We start from the raw sequence: 21,281 nt of genomic DNA, 5'->3' as shown, positions 1-21,281 counted from the left end.
AGGACATTCTGCTTTCTATTGGAGAATAATATGGCGATTTGTAATCAAGGCCCAATGGGAGATATTCATTTCCTGTTAACCCACTGAAGGACTTGTGGAGAATTGATCCCGAGGACACAATTTATGCCAAAAATTCAAAAAGTAAAAACCTTTGAGCAAGGTTGCTTACGAGCATGGTAAACTGGTGGAAGGTTGGAGGATCATCTTTTTTTCTTTTTTTTTTTATTAACATATAATATATTATTTGTTTCAGGGGTACAGATCTGTGATTCATCAGTCTTACACAATTCACGGCGCTCACCATAGCACATACCCTCCCCAATGTCCATCACCAGCCACCCCATCCCTCCCACCCCCCACCACTCCAGCAACCCTCAGTTTGTTTCCTGAGATTAAGAGTCTCTTATGGTTTGTCTCCCTCTCTGGTTTTGTCTTGTTTCATTTTTCCCTCTCTTCCCCTATGATCCTCTGTCTTGTTTCTCAAATGCCTCATATCAGTGAGATCATATGATAATTGTCTTTCTCTGACTGACTTATTTCGCTTAGCATAATACCTTCTAGTTCCATCCATGTCATTGCAAATGGCAAGATTTCATCTCTTTGATCGCTGCATAATATTCCAATGTATACATATACCACATCTTCTCTATCCATTCATCTGTCGATGGATGTCTGGGCTCTTTCCATAGTTTGGCTATTGTGGACATTGCTGCTATAAACATTGGGGTGCACTGTTGGGGGATAATCTTAACAGTTGTTTTTTAGAGCTTTTACTACGTGATGGGTGCTAAGACTTGACAAGTGTAAAGAAGGTAATCCTCACAATAATCCCATGAGGTAGTAACTTCTGTTACCATCCCCAACCTCCAGATGAGGACCCCAAGGCATATAGGGTTTAGCAATTTACCCAAGGACACATAGCTTGTGAGTGTCAAAAGAAGGATTTGGACCTAGGCAGGCTGCTTGAGGAGACAGATCCATTGGGTTCAACACCAGACTGCTCCTGATAAACCTCAATGTTACTTTACTGGAGATGCAGCCGCTTGAGGGACCTTTTGGTAAGCATGCAAATTAGCTGCCAAGATATTACGGAATAACCTGTCAGAATGCCCAGGATACGGTAGCAAAACATTTTAAACAGAGGACAAAATTGTCTGTCTGGTAGTTATAACTATATACAAGTTATGTGTACTGATAGATGCAGTCTGGAAGGGGATACGGAAAAATAGAATTAAAGTATCAAGGTGGGAGATTTTGGGGCGTTGCTTTTCCATGTAAATGCTTTTCTTGGATAATATTGTGAATATATACATATATATTAATATTCTGTACCTGAGGAAGAGCAGGATGACAGGGAGGAAGAGGAGAAGGAGGTAGAAGACTCGTCTCTCTTGGGTTGTTCATGAGAAAGGAGTCCAGCCTCCCTGTCTGACTTGTGGAAATCCGTCTCTTCATCTGGGAGGCACACACAGAAAAGTTTCTTGAGTGCTTCTTGCCCCTTCCCACCCCAGAGACCAACAAGACCTCCCCAGCCATCTACTTGGCCTTGGGGGCCAGGAATGACTGGATTCTCTGGGACACTTTCCCCCAAAAAGTAGGGCCAATGGAAGGTGCAGGAGATCCAAGCTCTCAGAGGCCCCAGGGGCTCGAGGAAGGCCCAAGGCATAAATTTCTCTGAATGTGGAAACCAGAGATGGGCTTCTAAGCCCCCCATCCTGCCCAGAGTACACCAGACTGTGTACAATAGTGGCCAACTTAAGATTCACTCTAAATTACATGGCAGGGATGATCTGGTCAAGTGAACCTTCTCATCCCCAATTGTGGGGTAGCACAGGAACCTTCCCGCCTTCTGAGGACCCTCCCCAGTGCCAGCCCAAGCCTCCAGAGCCCCCTTGGGATGTGGGGAGCTACTGAAGGTCCCCAAAGCTAGAAAGTTCTAGGGGACAGACTGGACCAAGCGTGTGTGTGTGTGTGTGTGTGTGTGTGTGTGTGTGTGTGTGTGTGTAAAACATTATTTCTCTAGAGGATTCAACTGTGACTTGAGCCATTGTGCCACATGAGGGGAGCAAGGTCTTCTTCTGTTCCACCCATTGCTGGACTCTACCTCCCATGTGGCTTTGCCCAGAGGGTGAGAAAAGGCAAACATACAGTCTAGATCTTCTGTTTCTCCATGGACTCGACTGTGATCTGGAGTCTGGGAGGAGGGTCCTGATGTCGCCATGGTTTTCCCTGGAGGAATAACAATAATAAATAAGTAATTAGTACCACCTTAGTTAATCCCCTTAACATATAAAGACCTTGGCAAACAAAGAAGAAAAAGACAAACACCCAATATTCAAAAGTACAAGAGCACAACTTACAAAAAAAAAAAAAAGGAATACACAGGGAAATTTGAATAGTGGATCATCTTTTGATAATATTAATAACTTATTTTTAGTTTTTAGAGCAGTTTGAGGTTCACAGCACAATTGAGTGGAAGGTACAAACAGAGATGACCAACATGCCCCCTAGCCCCAAACACATATGGCCTCCCCTCATTATAAACATCCTCCACCAGAGTATTTTTTTAGGTGTGATATTTATATTGAGGTTATATTGATTTGAAGTGTCCTTAAATGTAAGGATACTGAAGTTTTTATGATGAAATTAAATGATGTCTGGGACTTTCTTCAACATGATCTTGTTGAGGAGTCTCAGGGCATAGGTGGGGGTCCAAATAAACACACATGATCCTGAGCTAATAGTTATTGGAGCTATATCAAAATATAAATAGTGGTTATCTCTGGGTGGTGGTATTATGGGTATTTTTTAGCTTCTCATTTTTACTTTACATTTTCTAAATTTTTAACAATATTGTTTTTGTTATAATAAAATTGCCAGTAGGGACGCCTGGGTGGCTCAGTCGGTTGAGTGTCTGGCTCTTGATTTCGGCTTGGGTTGGGGTCTCAGGGTCATGGGATTGAGCCCTGCCTTGGGTCCGAACTCAGTGTGGAGTCTGCTTGAGATTCTCTTTCCCCCTCCCTCTGCCCTTCCCCTTTGCACATGCTCACTCTCTCAATCTCTCAAACAAACAAATAAATAAATAAAATCTAAAAAAATTTTTAAAAATCGCCAATAATTTTTCCGTAAGTACTTATAAATGTAATATGCCCATATCTTGTCTCAGTGTAGACCTTCATGGGTTTTACTAAGGGCTTATCTGAGCCTGCTCACAAACCAGTCAGGTAGGAACTGGGATTCATGGCTCCTCACAGTTGAATTGTAGTTTCTAGACAACAAAACTTCCCCAAACATTGTCTCATTTGACTCTTAAAATAACCCTGCAAGGTACATTTCATTATCCCTATTTTACGGAGACACTCCAGAACCCACATTCTGTTTAATACACCCCAAAACCCATTATCAGTGTTTCTAAGTCCATTACCAATAACAGGGGCACAAAATCAGACTACTATACATTTTTTATTACTACCAGATTCAGCAAAAAAGTTGCTGACATCATTGATAAACCAGAGTATTCCCAGTGTGAATGTTAGCTGCTGTTTTCTTTCACCTTAATGGATAAGAAAAAAGTGAATCAACTAAGGCATTTCTTGTCATAGTTTGCCAGTGAGATGAGCAATGCTGAATCGAATCAGTTTTCAAATTCTGGAAGAGTATTTTCTCAACTTTTTCTGCTACTCACAATGTAATGGCTGCAGGTGCAATGCATTATTAGTGTTTTCTTTTTTTAAAGATTTATTTATTTTGAGAGAGTGAGAATAAGAGAGAGAGAGAGAGTACATGAGAGGGGGGTAGGGTTAGAGGGAGAAGCAGGCTCCCTGCTGAGCAGGGAGCCCGATGCGGGACTCGATCCCGGGACTCCAGGATCATGACCTGAGCCGAAGGCAGACGCTTAACCGACTGAGCCACCCAGGCTCCCTATTAGTGTTTTCTTGATCACTTTCTTTCTTTCTTTCTTTTTAAGATTTTATTTATTTATTCATGAGAAACAGAGAGAGAGAGAGAGGCAGAGGCAGAGGGAGAAGCAGGCTCCCCGCGGAGCAGGGAGTCCGATGTGGCACTCGATCCCAGGACCCCGGGATCATGACCTGAGCCGAAGGCAGACGCTTAACCGACTGAGCCACCCAGGCGTCCCTTGATCACTTTCTAAAACGCAGACAATCCACAGAACAAACCATCGAGCTCTGATTTGCAGTTTACCGATTTCTACGGTGTAAACACTCCCACTGTGGCTGATTTCCAACTACCAGCGTGAGGTCGTGGAGTGAGAAGTTGGGAAGGGCTGGGCCATAGAACACACCATGCGCTATTTCTACCATACAGATAAACCAGGTATGAAAATCTCAAGTACCTAGGTAATAGCAGAAGGTAGCAAAATAAATCAGGAAGTGATACCTTTTGAGTACATATTAACTTTGTTTTTAATAGGATTTATTTAATTGTACATTTCTCTAATTTAATAATGGTTGGGTTTAACAATCTTTGGCTCCCAAAATTCCTAAAGCTTTAACCATCTGCTTTCACAGGCGATACAGCCGGGTGTCAGCTCTGGACATAACAACTTCTGCTTGCCTTTCCACTTCCTCTTTCCTCCTTTTGTGTTTGCTGGAGCGGCAGACTCCCAGACTGGACGGGGGTAGGGTGGGGGTGGTGAACCACCTCAATCATGCAAAACAAGCTAATACCCCAGGGAATTCCTGAGCAAGAAGTCAAAAGGAAATCTAAGTCTTGCCAGGCCTCATGCACAGAGCTGCCTAACCACCTGAATCTGCTTCTGATCAGCTACGTGCTCAGGAAATAAGCTTCTCTCTTATTTGAGCACCGTGATCTGGTCTATTTGTTACAGCAACATAACTGAGTTGCACAGTTCATTTAAAAGTCTCCCCTCTTTCTTCTCTCAGCTCTGAGTCTAAGTCCTCAACTGGGAGAAGGAATAGCTTCACTACTCTGATTAGTTTAGATTAGGGTTCTCCACCGCAACACTCCTGGCATTTGGGACCAATGATTCTTTGCCATTGTATGCATTGTGAGATGTCAAGCCTCCCACTCGATGACAGTGGCATCCCCCAGCCAGTTGTGACGATCAAAAATGTCTCCAGACATTACCAAAATGTCCCCTGGGGGCGAAAATCACCCCCACTTGAGAACCACTGGTCTAGAGAACCTACTTTTTAAAAAATTTAATTGTATTAAAATTTTTTATTGCAATATAATTGGCATATAATATTATATTTGTTTCAGGTGTGCAACATAAGGATTCAATATTTCTCTACATTGTGAAATGATCACCACAATAAGTCTAGTTCCCACCTATTCCCATACATAGTTACAAATTCTTTTTCTTATCATGAGAACTTTTAAGATCTATTCTTTCAGCAACTTTTCAAATATGGAATACCCTATAATTATTATTTTTAAAGATTTATTTATTGGGCAATGGTGGCTCAGTCAGTTAAGCGTCTGCCTTCGGCTCAAGTCATGATCCCAGGGTCCTGGGATTGAGTCCCACATCAAGCTCCCTGCTCAGCGGGTAGCCTGCTTCTCTCTCTGCCCCTTCCCCCTACTCACGCTCTCTCTCTCTCTCTCTCAAATAAATAAATAAAAATACTTATTCATTTATTTTAGAGAGAGTGCGTGCATGTGCACATGCGTGAGCAGGGGGAGGGGCAGAGGCAAAGGGAGAGAGAGAGAATCTCCAGCAGACTCCACGCTGAGCCCAGAGCCCTGCACAGGGCTCAATCCCACAACCCTGAGATCATGACCCCAGCCAAAACCAAGAGTTGAACATTTAACTGACTGAGCCACCCAGGCACCCCCTGCAATACCATATTAGTAACTATAGTCACCATGTTGTACATTACATCCCCATGACTTATTTCTTTTATTACTGGAAGTTTGTACCTTTTGACTGCCCATTTTGGCCATCCCCAACCCCCACCTCTGGCAACTGCCAATCCATTCTCTGCATCTATGAGTTTGGGTTTTTTGTATGTTTGTTTGTTTGCTTTTGGTACAGAATCTACTCTTAATCTACCAAGACCTTGGCAAGGTAATAGCCTTCCTTGTGCCTCAGAGGTGGACCAACTGGGCTTGGATCCTATCTAACACTCCTGGTTGTGGGATCTTGAGCAAATTACTTAACCTCTTGCTGTCTCAGTTTCCTCATTTGTAATATGGGGACAGTAATAGTGCTTATCTCATAGTGTTGTTAAAATGGCATGTATTAAAACGTGTAAAGCACTTAGAACAATGTTTGGTATAGAGCAGGTGTGGAATAAATGCCAGAGGAGATGATTTCAGGCCTCCAGACCTAGGCCATTCTTTCTTTTTTTTTAAAGATTTTATTTATTTATTTGATAGAGAGAGACACAGCGAGAGAGGGAACACAAGCAGGGGGAGTGGGAGAGGGAGAAGCAAGCTTCCTGCTGAGCAGGGAGCCTGATGCAGGGCTCAATCCCAGGACCCTGGGATCAGGACCCGAGCCGAAGGCAGACGCTTAACAACTGAGCCACCCAGGCGCCCCTATAGTCAAGACTTTTGATACACACTTTCCCTCTCCTACATTACGTCTGTTAATTGAGCACCTACTGTGTGCTAGAACTGGGCAATACATGGTGAACAAGTTGCATCCCTGTCCTCAAGGAATTTCATGGTAAACCAGGGGGCTATGGGAACCCAGGGGCCAAATCAGACCAGGGTCAGTCAGGGAAAGTTCCTGAAGGAAGGAATGCTGGGGTGAGTTTAGAAGGGCCAGAGGGGACAATGTGCAAAGGCATAGAGGCAAGGGGCCACGTCTCACATGGGGAACAGTTGCAGGAGGCCATTCTAAAGAAGAAAGAGATTGGGGGGAGGCCCAAAGGGCACCCCTGCCTTGTCCCCGGGCATATCTCTCTCCTAAGCCTCGTCAATTCTGCCTTGTGCCAGACTCTTCTTCCTCAGGGTAGGGCACCTTGTTGCACAACTCTAGGGCCACTGTTCTCGGTCACACACAGATCTCTGCTCAGGGCTCAGCGGGGTGTGTCTCCTCCACTAGAGCCTGAACCCAGCTGGGGGACAAACTAAGACTGACTCATTTCTGTGTCACCTGAAGCCTGCACGGGGCCTGGCAAAAAAGGAAAAATGATGATGTTGACGATGATGATGACAACCAAGTACTTCCCAGCTGCCAGGCCACCCTCTAAGCACCTTACAGGTGTCATCTCATGTATTCCTCACCACCACTCTGTGACAGCTCACCGGGGTTGTGCCCACTTTCTAGATGGCACAGGGAGACTCAGAAACTTTCCCAGGGCCGTAGCTAGTAAGTGGTTGAGCAAAGGGAGTTGTTTAGCTCACGTTGGGAGATAGGAAGGAGTGCAGCTGTCAGCTCTCCTCAGGCCCCTGTCATTAGCACCAGCAATGAAGCCACTAAGTCATGGGAGTGCTATGCAAATGATGCTGACTTGGCTTGTAGTCAGCCCTCCGTGCCCTCCATGCCCTCCGTGGAGGTGGAGCGCTGAGCCGTGTCCTCACTGCCAGGGGAACCGCCCCAGGCACTTGCTCAGCTCCTCCGTCAGGAGCGAGGGAAATGGAACTATCATGGAGGTGGGACCTGAGGCAGCCCTATTTCTCCTTTTAATGTCCTTGCCCCATCCCTCCTCTACCCACATTTCTATTATAAGAAAGGATAAATGGATTCAAGAAAAAATTGAAGCTCAAGGATCGGTGCACGGGGCAATGCTTAACTCAAAAGGGCAGCACTGATGGCAGAGCATCAGGCACTGGCCAAGGGATTTCTGGGACGGGCTTCCAAAGCTCAAGGGCACAGTGTGTGACCTCCTCTGAAGCAAGATGGACCATGGGGCGTTGAGACAGGAGAAGTGAAGAAAGCAGAAAGAGGAAAGAGAACATGGCATGTTTCCCAAGATCTTATTTCATGAATGCAAGTCTTATTTTATGCAGCAAAAACCTGGGATTCAGTTAGACAAGTGACTTGTTCAAGGTCTCCCAGCTGACAGGTGGACTCGAATCCAACCCCTGCCCAAGCAGAGAAGCCCCATTCCCTGACCCTGGTTAGAGGTTCCTAAAATCCCCTCTTGCAGGTGCTCTGCCCTTCCCCCCACCCCCAAATCTTAGACTGGTCCTACAAGGAAATGGAATGCCTGACTTTCTAGCACTTTTCTCCCAAAGGCCCAGCCCTGCTGAGTCACTGGTGGGGCCAGGGCCTCTCTACCCACAGGTCTTGCTAAACTGGATTTCCCCTTCACTTCAGCCCACATTTCCTAAGCTCCCGCTGTCACAAGGGCCTGGGCCTAGGGTGGAAGGGATACTAGGGGACATCAAGCCTCACAGTGCTTTCCCCGCCCGGCTCACTTGATCCTCATGTGCACCAGGAGGGAGGCAGAGTGGGGATTCTTGTCCTGTTTTATAGATGGGGAAACTAAGACCCAGAAATGGGTCTTAACTTGCACTTAACTTGTATTAAGGCAACTCAGGGGCAAGGCTGACTCCAGAGCCCTGACTCTTGATTCAGGAGCTGCTTATCCTTCCTTGTTGCCCCACGTTGGAGGAGGGGACTGAGGTGGATTTCAACAGGTGGCAAAAGGCAGAATGGGATAAAGGTTTACTAGAGGAAGTGGGTGGCAGGCAGTTGAAGGGGTAGGAAGCCCATGAGATTGGGGAAAATCATCCTGGGCCTTGAATGTCAGGTGAATGGCCCTTTCCCTGTAGGTAGACTGTAGCCCTGTGCCTGTGAGCCACAAACGCAGAGCCAGCGAAGTTAAACAGGCCCAGGGCAGTGAAGGGGTTGGGCGGAATTAGAAGCAAAAGAGCAGTTGTGCAGAGAACAGAGCTGACTGAGGGTGGATACTTGTTGTTTCTGCCTACCTGGGATGGAAGCCCCTTCTTCCGGTGGCTACACCAAAGCCCTCCAGAATCTCCTTTGGCTTCCCAAGCCACCCCCAAACAGGCATAAAGCCTAATTTCAAACGTATCCTGGCCTGGCCAACACAGCTCCAGGACAAGCAGTCACTGCCCTGTACCCAGGTTAGACCATCAGCCTCTTCCTCTTGGGAATCTGACTTGTGACACAACGCATATTTAGCCTCTCACAGCTCTGTAGGTGAGACGTCTAACTCAGGTCTCACTGGGGTCAGCAGGACTGCGTTCCTTTCTGGAGGCTCTAGGTGGAAAATCCATTTCCTTGTTGTTATCCCTGCTGCTGCAGCTACCTCTCCAATGCCCCCCCACCCCCTGCCCTGTCCCCTTAATTTCCTTGCTTTGTCCAGCTCCTAGAAGCCACCCACAGACCTTGGTTTGTGGTGCCTTTTTCCCTCTGCAAAGCCAGCAATGTCAGGTCAATCCTCACCTTACGCTATTCTGACCTCTTCTGCCTCCCGCTTCCACTCTTTCTCCTTTTTTCTCCTTTTTCTCCCTTTGTTAATCTTTAGGACGCCTGGGTGGCTCAGTCGTTAAGCGTCTGCCTTCGGCTCAGGTCATGATCCCAGGGTCCTGGGATCGAGCCCCGCATCGGGCTCCCTGCTCAGCAGGAAGCCTGCTTCTCCCTCTCCCACTCCCCCTGCTTGTGTTCCCTCTCTCGCTGTGTCTCTCTCTGTCAAATAAATAAATAAAACCTTTAAAAAAATAAAATAAAATAATCTTTACACCCAATGTGGGGCTCGAACTTACCACCCCATGATCAAGAGTCGCATGCTCTACTGACTGAGCCAGCCGGGTGCCCCATCCCTCTTCCACATTTTTTTTTTTAAAGATTTATTTATTTATTTATTTGAGAGAGAGAATGAGATAGAGAGAGAGCATGAGAGGGGGGAGGGTCAGAGGGAGAAGCAGACCCCCTGCTGAGCAGGGAGCCTGATGCGGGACTCGATCCCGGGACTCCAGGATCATGACCTGAGCCGAAGGCAGTCGCTTAACCAACTGAGCCACCCAGGCGCCCCTCTCTTCCACTTTTAAGGACCCTTGCGTCATTGTGACATTGAGCCCACCCAGGTCATTGAGGATCATCTCCCTGTGTTAAGGTCAGCCGATGAGCAACCTTACTTCCATCTGCAATGTTAATTCTCCTTTGCCATGAAAGCTTACTTAGTCACTTTCCAGAGATGGGGATGCAGACCTCTTTGGGGGCCATTATTCGGGCTGCCACAGTCTCTAACCCCAGTGCCTGCCACAGCCTGGAGCCCTGCAAAGGCTGAACATCTTCCTTCTTAAACCAGGTTCCCTCTCTGACTCCACCATGCTCCTGGGCCCCCAAACTCCAAAGATAGGAAGGATGCCCTGGCTCCTTCCTCCCCAGCCAGCCAAAGCCCAAGCTTGTCCCATTTTCCCTTCAAGAGGGCCTGGCTTTTCTGTTCCCACTGCCTCCTTCCCAAGAGATCTGATAAGGGGACTGAGGGCTTTGGAGTTGGTTGTAATCCCTGGCTCCTCTCAGCCTCAGTTTCCCATATATAAAATGGGGTATTAATATATACGTCCCCGAGAGTGTTGTCGGGATTAAATGATATTGTGCCCATAACAAGCCCAGAATACTGGCACTTAATAAATGAGAGTATCCCCTCTCCTTGCCCATCCTCAATGTCTCCCCAGTTTGGCTAATAATCCAATTTCCCTGGGAGAACTGTTGACAGGGCAGATTCCCAGGACTCTCTCCTTTGGAGGTTTCCACTCAGGGGGCTAGTGTTAGGAGCAAAGTTAGGGTTAGGTTGTGGCCCAAGGAAGTGTGCATTGTTAACAAAAGCAACACATGCTAGGCAGAGTGTGGTCCACTCAGACCACCAGAACCTCTCCCAGAGTGTTAAAGTCATCTCCCTGCCTGCCTCTGGTGTCGCCCCTCCAAACACATTGCTGGATTGCTCTGGGCTTCAGTTACTCCATACGTAGAAGCTGGGCTGCCCTCTGTAAGGTTCTTTCAGCTTTGACTTTCTAGGGAATTAGCACTCCCCTCCAGTTAATGTCTTCTTGATACATCCAGTCAGCAAAGAACTTTGGGACTCGGGGTTGATGTGACCTGCAGGAAGGCCCAGAAAGCCTGTTCTAATAATAAGATGCATATAGTATCTTGTGGGGAACAGCAGGCTGTTGAAATGCTCCAAGAAAAAAGGAGATTTTGTGTTCAAAGAAGTTTGTGCAACACTGCTTTCCATAGCTCCCATCTCGGAGCTCCAAAATGTGTGATTATGTGTTAAAGGCTCTGAAAAGGCCTGCAGGAGAGAAAGCTTTTTCACCCTATCCCAACCCTTCCCCAAACCATGCAAGAGCATAGTCCTTTCCCCCAGAATATGGTTCAGTGTACTTAGGCGCCGCTTTGGGAAATGCCACCAGCTTCAATCCCTGACATTCTCCAGGTCAGCCTTTCTATCCTGGAGTCCAGGCCTGGGCACCATTGCTGCCCATTTTGGACAGTGCCAATTCCCAGATCCGGAGTTCTTCTATCCCTCCGTCAGGGCAGCTAGGGAAGGGAAGGAATCAGAAACAGACCCTTGGAAGCCAGGGGCATGGAACAGAAATGGTCTTTTCATCAGTTTTGGAATCCCAAGGTGTGGCTGGTAAATCCTCTCAGCATCCCCGGGGCAGGTACGGGGTGGGGAGAAAACTGAGCCAGCTGCCATGAGACCAAGAGCCTAGTCCTGGCCCTGCTTCCAACCCACCCTGGGCCCTCGGGCACATCACTTCCCCCTTCTAGGTTTTTATTCTCATTTACAAGACAAAATAATGTCACTCTTATTATTCACATTTTGGAGTGCATATGGGGTTGTGGATAGGAAAGTACATTGTAAAATTATCATGTCATTTGCCAGGACATTATACTGAGAGGTATCTTGATTAAGTCACTGCTGCAATGGGGTATGACAGAGCCCACTCAAGACGTGCTTTATCACTTTGCTTCCCAGCTCTGTGACGTTGGGTAAATCACTTTACCTCTCTGAGCCTCGATTTCCTTTGTCTGTAAAATGAGGATGAGTGTCATTGTCTTGCAGGGTTGCTGTGAGGATTGAGATGAGAAGGACCTTACTTCTGAGCTCCCTGGGAAGAGGAATCATGTTTTTCTTACTCTCTACTATATTCTAGCCACTGGCTTAGACAAAGTGCTTCATAAAAAGAAGTCATAAAGTACTGAATTTAAGAGCTTAGAGAAATGCCAGCCTAGCAAAGTTTCTTTAGTATCTCCTTCTCTCCTTTACACTACTTGTTCACATCCCTTCTTCTCCAACATTCTCCCACTTCCTGTCCCAGGCTCACCTCACACCCACCCCACCCCCAGCTCCCCAGGTTTGGCGGTCTCTCCCTTTCTCCTGGTTACAATTCCACAGAGTTGTAACCTGGAGACCAAAACTGAGGCCCAGAAAGGGAAAGGGTCACACAAGGTCACACAGCAAGGCATCTAGATATGAACTCAAATCTGAGTCTGAAGTCAAGCATGAGGGGAACCTCACAGAGGGAAAGAAGGAAAATGCCTCAGTTTCCACCTCCTCCACCATCTTGTCCCAAGTCCGTCCAGGCAGTTTAATGGTGGGATAACAACCCACGCTGCCCAGCTAGTGGACCACAAGCCAGATGGACCCATTATGAATCTACATGACCCCTTTGGCCACAGCACACCCAACAAAGCAGCCAGGGCCTGAGGTTGCCTCTGAGCAGTGCAGGGTGGCACCTACGCTGAACCTAGAAGGTTAAAAAGGGACAAAGTCAAGTCTGTGCAGAAAGAGGATGGGTGAACCCAGCTTGGAGGCCGTTCATACAGAAAGACCTAGGGGTTTTAAAAGACCCTCTGAAAGGTAAGTAAATGTTAGCACAAGCATCTAACTTGGTGTCCAGCACATAGTAGGTGCATAACCATTGTTTGTTAAAGTGCAATATGAGCCAACAAGGTGATAGAGCTACAGAGCAAAGCTAACACACCCTTAGGTCATATTAACAGAAGGACAGAGTCTACAGTGAAGAAGGTGACCCATATCTCACCATCTCCCATCCTAGGTTCAATCCTGGGTTCTGAACAGAATAAGATCTGGACAAACAGAGATATTAAGATCAAAGCCAAGAGAAGTGGCTGGAGGAGCAGGGCACTAAGCCTAGGGATAAGCACTGCTTGGACAGACTTGGTCACAGTCCCCAGGTATCTGCAGGGCTTCCTGCAGGACAGAGGAACCATGTGGGGCTATGAGCTCCAGAGGTCAGGACCTTGGGGTGCCACTAGAGCAGATGCCAGCTCAATATATAAAATAGTTTTCTAAAATTCTTTAGAGAACTGCTTTGGATGGTCATGGGCACCCTGCCATGAGGGGTGGCAGAGGTTGGGTTAGATGTCCTTAGCTCAGAACCTACCAGGCTCCCAAATTATAATCTCCAAAGTACAGGAGGGACATGTTAGTCCATCTGTTTCTACTTAACTTTCAACTAAAAATAGCTAACAGTATATAGTTCAACCCTGATGGGCACCCTTGGCTACATGTCAGATACTGAAGTAGGTCATGCCTACTAAGTGGGGCTCCCAAGGCCAGTGGGAAGCCCCACAATAGGTCTGCTGTGACCCTGTCTTTCATTTCTCTACATTCAGCCTATATATTGTACTGCAATATATTGCAGTACACTGGTGCCAGGTTGGGTGGATTTGAGGATCAAACAATGCATTTTAACTGAATCAGCCCCTACAGAGTAGACAAGTGGATTCAAAGAGTCCCTGCAAAGAAACCACAGATGGAGATAACTCTACTGCAGAAAGTGCAAGCGAGCAGCAGGAAAAGTGCAGGACAGACCCTTGGCTGCTCCTCACTCAAGGCCTTCATCAGCCACCTTACCATGTTGAAAACAACAATGAATGGGATCTCATACACACAGTATTGCTTACTGAAATAATAATAGGAAAACTACTTGGAATGTGGACTTCCATCCACTATTTTGGAGATTAAATTCACACTGAGTGTATATTGGGCCTTTAGACATTAGCTAATCATCACAGTACTTGTATATCATTTCTAAATCTGTAAATATGCATCTGTTAGGAGTGCCTAAAGCATTTTTCTTGAGAAGCCTGTGCAATCAAAAAGTGTGACAGGGGCACCTGGGTGGCTCAGTCGGTTGGGCATCTGACTCTTGATTTCGGCTCAGTGATCTCAGGGTCACAGGATTGAGCCCTCGGTCAGGCTCTGTGCTGGGTGTGGAGCCTGCTTGGGATTCTCTCTCTCCCTTTCCCTCTGTCCCTGCCCGCACCACCCCCCCCCCAAAAAAAAGAAAAAAGAAAGTGTGGCAACCACTGCTCCAGATCTTCAGACCCAGCTAGACACTAGGGGATGCTGCTCCCTGTTTGGGTTTCAGGGTTGAATCAGATTTGTTTCAGATTTCAGAACTAAGAAAAACTAGGAGGGGAGTGTGCCCCCCAGTAAAATTGTGAAGCCCCAACCCAACAACATATCAAGATCAATGGGAAGAACCCAAAAGCTCTTAAAAGGTTTTCCGCAGCTCAGATTCTCCAAGGTGGGTGCCTATTTAAACAGCCAGAGCCAGTCCAGCCTCCTTTCTCATTCTGTCACCTAAGTTTCTTTGTCTCCTCTCTCTTTTCCATCTTTTTCTCCTGTCTCCCCATCTCCCTCCAACACACATATAATTCGGCAACAGTGAAAACCAGAAAGGAGGTGTCCAGTGCAAGAGAAGGAGCTTGCTGGATCTTGAATGTCAGACAAACCTGGATTAAGTTCCCACCACTACCTTCCACTGACTGGGATCATTGCACACCACATTCATTCTCAGAGCCTCAGAATCCTCTCCTGGAGAAACAGGCATGCCTACAACTCAACAATAAAATGACAACCTAACTTTAAAATGGTCAAAGGATTTGAATAGACATTTCTCTGAAGAAATGGTCAGTAGCACCTGGAATGATGCTCGACATCTATTCATTAAGAGAAATGCAAATCAAAAGCACAAAAAGAGGGGTACCTGGCTGGCTCAGTCGGAAGAGCATATGACTCTTGATCTCGGGGTCATGAGTTTGAGCCCTATGTTGGATGTAGAGATTATTTAAATAACTAAAACTTTAAAAAGAACACGAAACAAACCCACAATGAGATACCACTTCATACCCTCTAGGATGGCTACAATAAGAAATCCAGATAATGACAAGTGCTAACAAGGATGTGGAAAATTGGGAGACTTCATGTATAGTTGGTGGGATTGCAGAATGGTACAGCCCCTTGGGGAACGCTTAGTGATTTCTCTAAATGTCAAACATAGATTCACCATATGACCCTGCAAGTCTACTCCTAGGTATACATCCAGGAGAACTGAAAACTTATGTCCACATAAAAACTCTCACATGAATGTCTACGTCAGCTTTATTCATAATAGCCACAAAGTGGAAACAACCCAAGTGTCCATCAACTGATGAACGGATAAACAAAATGTGATACAATCACACAACACCATTCAGCCAGAAAGAGGGATGAAGTGCTGGTGACATGCTACAGCATGGACAAACCTTGAAAGCGTGATGGTAAGTGAAAAAAAAAAAAAAAAAAAGCCAGTCAGGAAGGAGCACCTATTATATGATTCCATTTATATAAAATATCCAGAATAAGCAAATCCATAGAGATAATCCACAACGTAGATTAGTGGTTGCCAGGGGAAGGAGGAAATGGGGGGGTGACTGCTAAAGGGTCCGGGGCTTATTTGGGGATGATAAAAATTCTAAATTCTAAATTAGATAGTGGTGACGGTTGCATGACTGTGAATATACTAAAAGACACTGACTTGTACACTTTAAAAGTGAGAATTTGATGGCATGTGAATGATATCTCAATAAAGTTGTTATTGAAAAAAAAAAGAATGAGGACACCTCCGCCAGCGCGGGAGAGAGCGCGCTCTAGGACGGTGGCCTGGAGGGGATTTCAAAGCACAGGTTTAGAGGCGTTTTAGAGGGCTACACTAGCCCCCAGTTCCACGGGTTTCAGAGACAGGAGAGGTCCCATTATTTATAGATCTGCTTGGTTTGGACCCCAAACCAAACACCGCACACGTCCCTCACCACAACTCCCCCTAACACACACGCCTGACTCAACTTTTCTGGCAGTTTCTAAACAAAGCAGTATAAAATAATAAGCACATGACCATCATCTTTTGTCCCCCTTACCAAAAACACGGATTGGCTGGAGGCCTGAAGGCCGCCTCTGAGGAGAGGGGCTGGGATGCTCCCTCGGAGCTGGGGGGGGGGGGGCGGCTCCTGATGCTGGGGGGCGGGGTTGGGGGCGGGGCTCCCTTCCAGGCCACGCCACCTGGGTGAGCCTCTGACAGGCAGCAGGGCTCCCCTCCCCCAAGGCCCGGCTCTGCCTGTTCAGCATTTCCAGCATTTTCTCCCCAAAGGTGCTTTGAGCCCAAGGCAGAGGAGACGACTGGCCTCCTCATCTTCTCGAGTCTACCAGGCCTGGCCCAGAGAGTCTAGGGCGCCTTCGGAGGGGGTGTCTGGAGGGCAGCTGCCTTCACTTGCTGGTCAAAGCACAGAGACTGGGATGTTTTGGGGGGAAACACCTTCGTCCTCCCAAGTGTTTGGTCCCAAGGGCAGAATGGACGAAGCCGTCAGAGATCGAGTTTGGCCCTTCATGGGGAAACTGAGGCTTAGAGCCATCAAAGGTTTTTCTGAAGGTCCTGCAGCAAGTTAGCGACAGAAACAGGAGTTGGTCACCTGCTATGACCAAACATGGGCTGGCTGAAGCCTCAAAACAACCCAGGGAGGTGAATATTTGTCATCCTCCCCTGATACCTCCAGAGATGGAGACTGAGGTGCTTACCCAGATGGGAAGGTGCAGAGCTGGGATTCAAATCCAGGTCCACCTAGGAACCACAAAATCTCAGGCCGGTGGAAGAGCCTGTTCTAAAAATTAACCCTCCACCCCGCCCCTCACCCAGCACGTGTGTCCCATTACCTGAGGTCTGGAGGCCCGTGTTGGCTGCCAGGAGAGCCGTGTGTGGACTGTGCCAATGCCAGGCTGGGCAGGGGAAGAGGGAGAGGCCAGGCCACACCCCCGTGACAGGGAGGGGGCGGGGCATGAGTTGCCCTGGGCTGCACTCAGTTCACCAGGGTGGCATTCCTTCCGGCTGGTGCTATAGGGCTCCAGGCCTTCCTGTCTGACTTGAGGCTTCCTCATGACACCCCAGGCACAGCAGATGGGGCCCCTAAACCCCCAGACCCACCCCCTGGTCATGGCCATGACTGCTGACTCGGCGCGGTGATGCAGGCGGTAGTTGCACCGCCCTTGGCTGGGGCAGGGAGGAGGTGGGGTGTGTCCCAGATCCCACCTAATTGGTGAGACTGACTCAGGACCCAGCTGTGTGGGCCAACCCAATGCTTTCCCAAGGGGTGAGGTTGGGCAGACAGCAGGACCAGAGGCCCAGGGCTCAGAGGACCGGGGGACTCCTGTGAATGGGACTGGCAGTGCCCTCTCCTGGTGAGGAAACTGGGCAAAGGCTAGAATGTCCATTGCCTTGTGCAGACAGGAAAACACAGGTCCCAAGGGGGTGAGGGGTGGGGACTGACCTCCGACAGTGAGTCCAAGAATAACCCCAGCTCAGCCTGCCTCTGCTTCTTACTCATTTATCAAACACTTTGGAAGTAGGATAGTAAACAAGTCCTACACTGCCTTGGGAAGTGCCCAGGCCAGCTAGAGACAGGCCATGACAGGCCCCATGAGGGCAAGGCCCAGGGAGCTATGGGTTCCCAGGAGGGCTTTCTGGTAGAGGAGTCATTTGGATCCTAAGCTCAGACCAAAATCTCGGAGTCATCCTTGACTCTTGGCTCTTTCATACTCTGTATCTGACATATCTGGAAAACCCTGTTGACCCCACCTTCAATGTATCCCAAAGCCAGGCTATTCTCTCTACCTCCGTGGCAACCACCCTGGTCCAGCCAACATGATCACTAGTCTGTCTGCTCCTGCTCTCAGCCCAGCGGCTGTCCTAATCATGGCAACCAGAGGAATCTGGTTAAAACCCAAGACAACTCATGTCCCTCCCAGGGCTCCCACCTCACTCAGGATAAAACTCAAGGTCTTACATAGCCCTCCACCATCTGGGACCCACCTCTTGCTCTCTCTGACCTTAATTCCAATGACTTCCTCTCTCACTCTGCCCAGCTACACTGGAATGTGCCCCAAGCACTCCAGTTAGGTTCCACCCTCAGGGCCTTTGCACTCGCTGTTCCCTCTGCCTAAAATGCTTTTTCCCCAATAGCCAGCTGGTTCCTTTCCTCACTTCTTCAGGTCCCTACTCAAATGTCACCTTCTCCAAGAGGCCTTCCCTTGACTACCTGGTACAAAGTAGTAACCGCCGGCACCACCTTTCCCTGTCATCCCACTTTATTGTTTGTCAACTGACGTACTATATGTTTTTTTGTATTTCCTCCTTATGTGTTGTTTGCTCCAGGAACCTAGGCTGGTGTCTGACACATAGTAGGTGCTCAATAGATTTTGTTGACTGAATGAATGACCTGAAAGGGAAGCTGAAAAAGCATTGCAAGGGCATTCCAGGCAGGGGGAACCGGGAGTGCAAAGGGTTAGGAGGAAGAGGCCCTGCTTGTGCTGAGGATCTGGAAATAACTCAGTGCAGCAGGAGAGTGGGGCCTGGAGGAGGGGAGAAGGGAAAGCGAGAGGCAGGGCCTTGGGAGCCAGACCTCGGAGGCCCGGTGTTATCCTGAGAGCGATGGGGAGCCACACAAGAGGGACATGATCAAATCTACCACATTTTAGACAACAATTTGGCTGCCATGTTGTGGATTGGTGAGGCTGTGAGGGGCAGGCATTCAGGTGAGCACGAGCCATGATGGGAGATAAGGACTAGGGACAGGGTCACCGCACTGTCCCAAACAGTAGCCACCAGCCACGTGTGGCTATGGAGTCCTTGTAATGTAGCTGGTCAGAACTGAGATGCACTGTTAAGTGTAAAACACACCCAAAACTTGCTATGAAAAACAAGAATACGCAATAGCTCACTAATAATTTTGGTATTACCCATTAAAAAGATAATACTTTAGGTACACTGGGTTAAAGAAAATATGTTATTAAAATTAGTTCCACCTGCTGCTTCTTGCTATTTTTAATGTAATTACTGGAAAATTAAAAATTTTTTGTAGGTACATACAGCTTACAATATATTCCTGTTGGACAGTCCTGATTTAGAAGGTAGAACAGGCAGGGCTTGGCTGATGGCCTGGGAGGGTGAGGGAGACCCTCAGTCTGATTACAGGTCTCCTCTCCCTTCTAGCTGCTCCTGTCTGATGAGACTGTGTAATCCAGAGGCAGAAAGAACGGGCTACAGGGAAGGGCCAATAGAATTAGCTCTCTTCTCAACACAAGCACACACACAAAATTCCTGTCTTTACAGTAAGAACAATCCAGAAATGGAATAGGTTGACAGAATAGGCAATGAGTCCTCCGTCCCAGGAGGTATGTAAGAAGAAAGTTGAAGACCACCGTTAACCAGGGGAAAGGAAGTTGAACTGATTAGTTACTTTCAAAATGTGGTCCCTGGACCAGCAGCCTCAGCATCACCTGAAAACCTTTTAGAAATGCAAATTCTCAGGTTCCATCCCAGTTCTACTGAGTGAACAACTCTGGAAGTGGGACCCATAATTTGTATTTAACAAGCCCCCCGAGGTGCTTCTGATGCTTGTTCAAGAATCACTGGACTAAAGAATACTTCGTATCATTTAAAGGTTTCAATGACTGGTACATAGTAAGTGCTCAGAAAGACCCCCTGTCTCACCTTCTGTTTGCTTTCTAATCCCAGGAGAAGGTACTTCCTGTCTCTGAGCAAATGAGTTTACTTCCTGTATCACCTGTAGCACCAGGATGTATGGACCTGACACAGGATAGAGGCACAACCTCAGGGCATTTGCTATCTCTCCAACATGGGCAGATGGCCAGGGCTGCGGACAGGGCTACCAGAGGTGTACGGGAGGCCCCAGCTTAGCTCCCTCCCGAGGTGACCTCACTGCCCTATGTGTGTATGTAGGGGGGATGGTGATTCATGAGACAACCTCCCACTGTCCTGTGGGCACAGCTGACAGCCCCAGGGAAGCCAACTCAGCAGCTGAGCATGGCATCCGGCTTCCCTGCATTCCAGGACTGCCAGCTGGGGGCCCATCTGACTCAGCAAGCACGTGCACTCTGGAGGCAACAAAAAGCTTGGCCTCCATCTCCACATCCATCAAAATGGGGAGATGGCAGCACCTATCCCTGGTGACGCTATTGGTATAAAGTGCTTGGAAGCATGCCTGCACTACACCTGGGCATTCTTGTGATGAGGCCACTGGGATTCCTCAGGCAGATGAGAACTGCCCAGGGACTTGTTAGGTCTGAGAGTTATGCCACGCAGGTGTAGGGGGGAAAATGTGCTCCTACTATGCACACCCAGGAGCCTGGTTCTCTACGTGAATTTTTAGTCACCAAACAGATGTCTGTGAGGGCGGGGCCTGTTTAATCACCTTGAAACATTTATTAAATGGATCCTCTAAATCAGGGGGCATTAGCCCCATTTCATGGATGAGAAAATTGAGGGTCAGAGAGCTGAAATGATTTGCTCCAGGTCAGATAACTAACCAGAAAGTGACTGGGTCAGGATTCGAAGCCCGGTTTCCCTGACTGCAAAGCTGGGACTTTTCCCACTCCTCCGTGCAGAAACCCCAACCTAAATTTCTGGGTTAGAAGCCCCTGTATATGTCATTGAAATCCACATTCGAAGAGGTAGCCTCTGACCTAGACTGAAATCTTTGCAGCTCTATGGTCTTTGAGAAACAACAGCTGCTATGGGCGCCTGGGTGGCTCAGATGGTTAAGCATCTGCCTTCGGCTCAGGTCATGATCCCAGAGTCCTGGGATCGAGTCCCGCATCGGTCTCCCTGCTCAGTGGGGAGCCTGCTTCTCCCTCTGCTTCTCTCTCTCTCTCTGTCTCTCATGAATAAATAAATAAAATCTTTAAAAAAAAAAAAAAGAAACAACAGCTGCAGCTGATGCTATATGAGATGGAGTTTAAGATATTCCTAAATCCAGATTAAGCATGATTCATGTTGGCCTCCGGGCCTCAGTTGTTCTGTCTGTAAAATGGGCAGGATGAAAACCAGCTTTGGCTGAAGGCAGAGGTTGAACCTGCTGACCCTGACAACGCCTCTAACTCTCAGATGCCAGGATCCCTATGCCTACTTTAAAGGATGAGGACCATGGGGCGCCTGGGTGGCTCAGTTGGTTAAGCGACTGCCTTCGGCTCAGGTCATGATCCTGGAGTCCCAGGATGGAGTCCCACATC

The 21,281-nt window shown here is 47.8% G+C and overlaps 1 protein-coding gene across 2 annotated transcripts in view; it reads right to left on the bottom strand.

Moving 5' to 3' along the window:
- Positions 1 to 16,970, bottom strand: part of TMEM40 (transmembrane protein 40) — a 32,841-nt gene extending 15,871 nt beyond the window's left edge. For both annotated transcript variants that reach the window (XM_028101544.2, XM_028101545.2), the window contains exons 1-3: positions 16,911 to 16,970; positions 2,149 to 2,229; positions 1,333 to 1,455 (exon numbers count right to left, since the gene is read on the bottom strand). In XM_028101544.2, the coding sequence (XP_027957345.1) occupies positions 1,333 to 1,455; positions 2,149 to 2,221 (196 nt within the window). In that variant the 5' untranslated portion in view covers positions 2,222 to 2,229; positions 16,911 to 16,970. The remainder of the gene's footprint in view (positions 1 to 1,332; positions 1,456 to 2,148; positions 2,230 to 16,910) is intronic.
- Positions 16,971 to 21,281: the final 4,311 nt, after the last annotated feature.

Source organism: Eumetopias jubatus, unplaced genomic scaffold (assembly GCF_037043125.1).
Source record: "Eumetopias jubatus isolate StellerSeaLion01/CBP00866 unplaced genomic scaffold, mEumJub1_p1.0 scaffold_1, whole genome shotgun sequence".
Classification (NCBI taxonomy): domain Eukaryota; kingdom Metazoa; phylum Chordata; class Mammalia; order Carnivora; family Otariidae; genus Eumetopias; species Eumetopias jubatus.
Note: the sequence above shows the minus strand (reverse complement) of the source record. Positions and strands in the feature narration are given on the sequence as shown.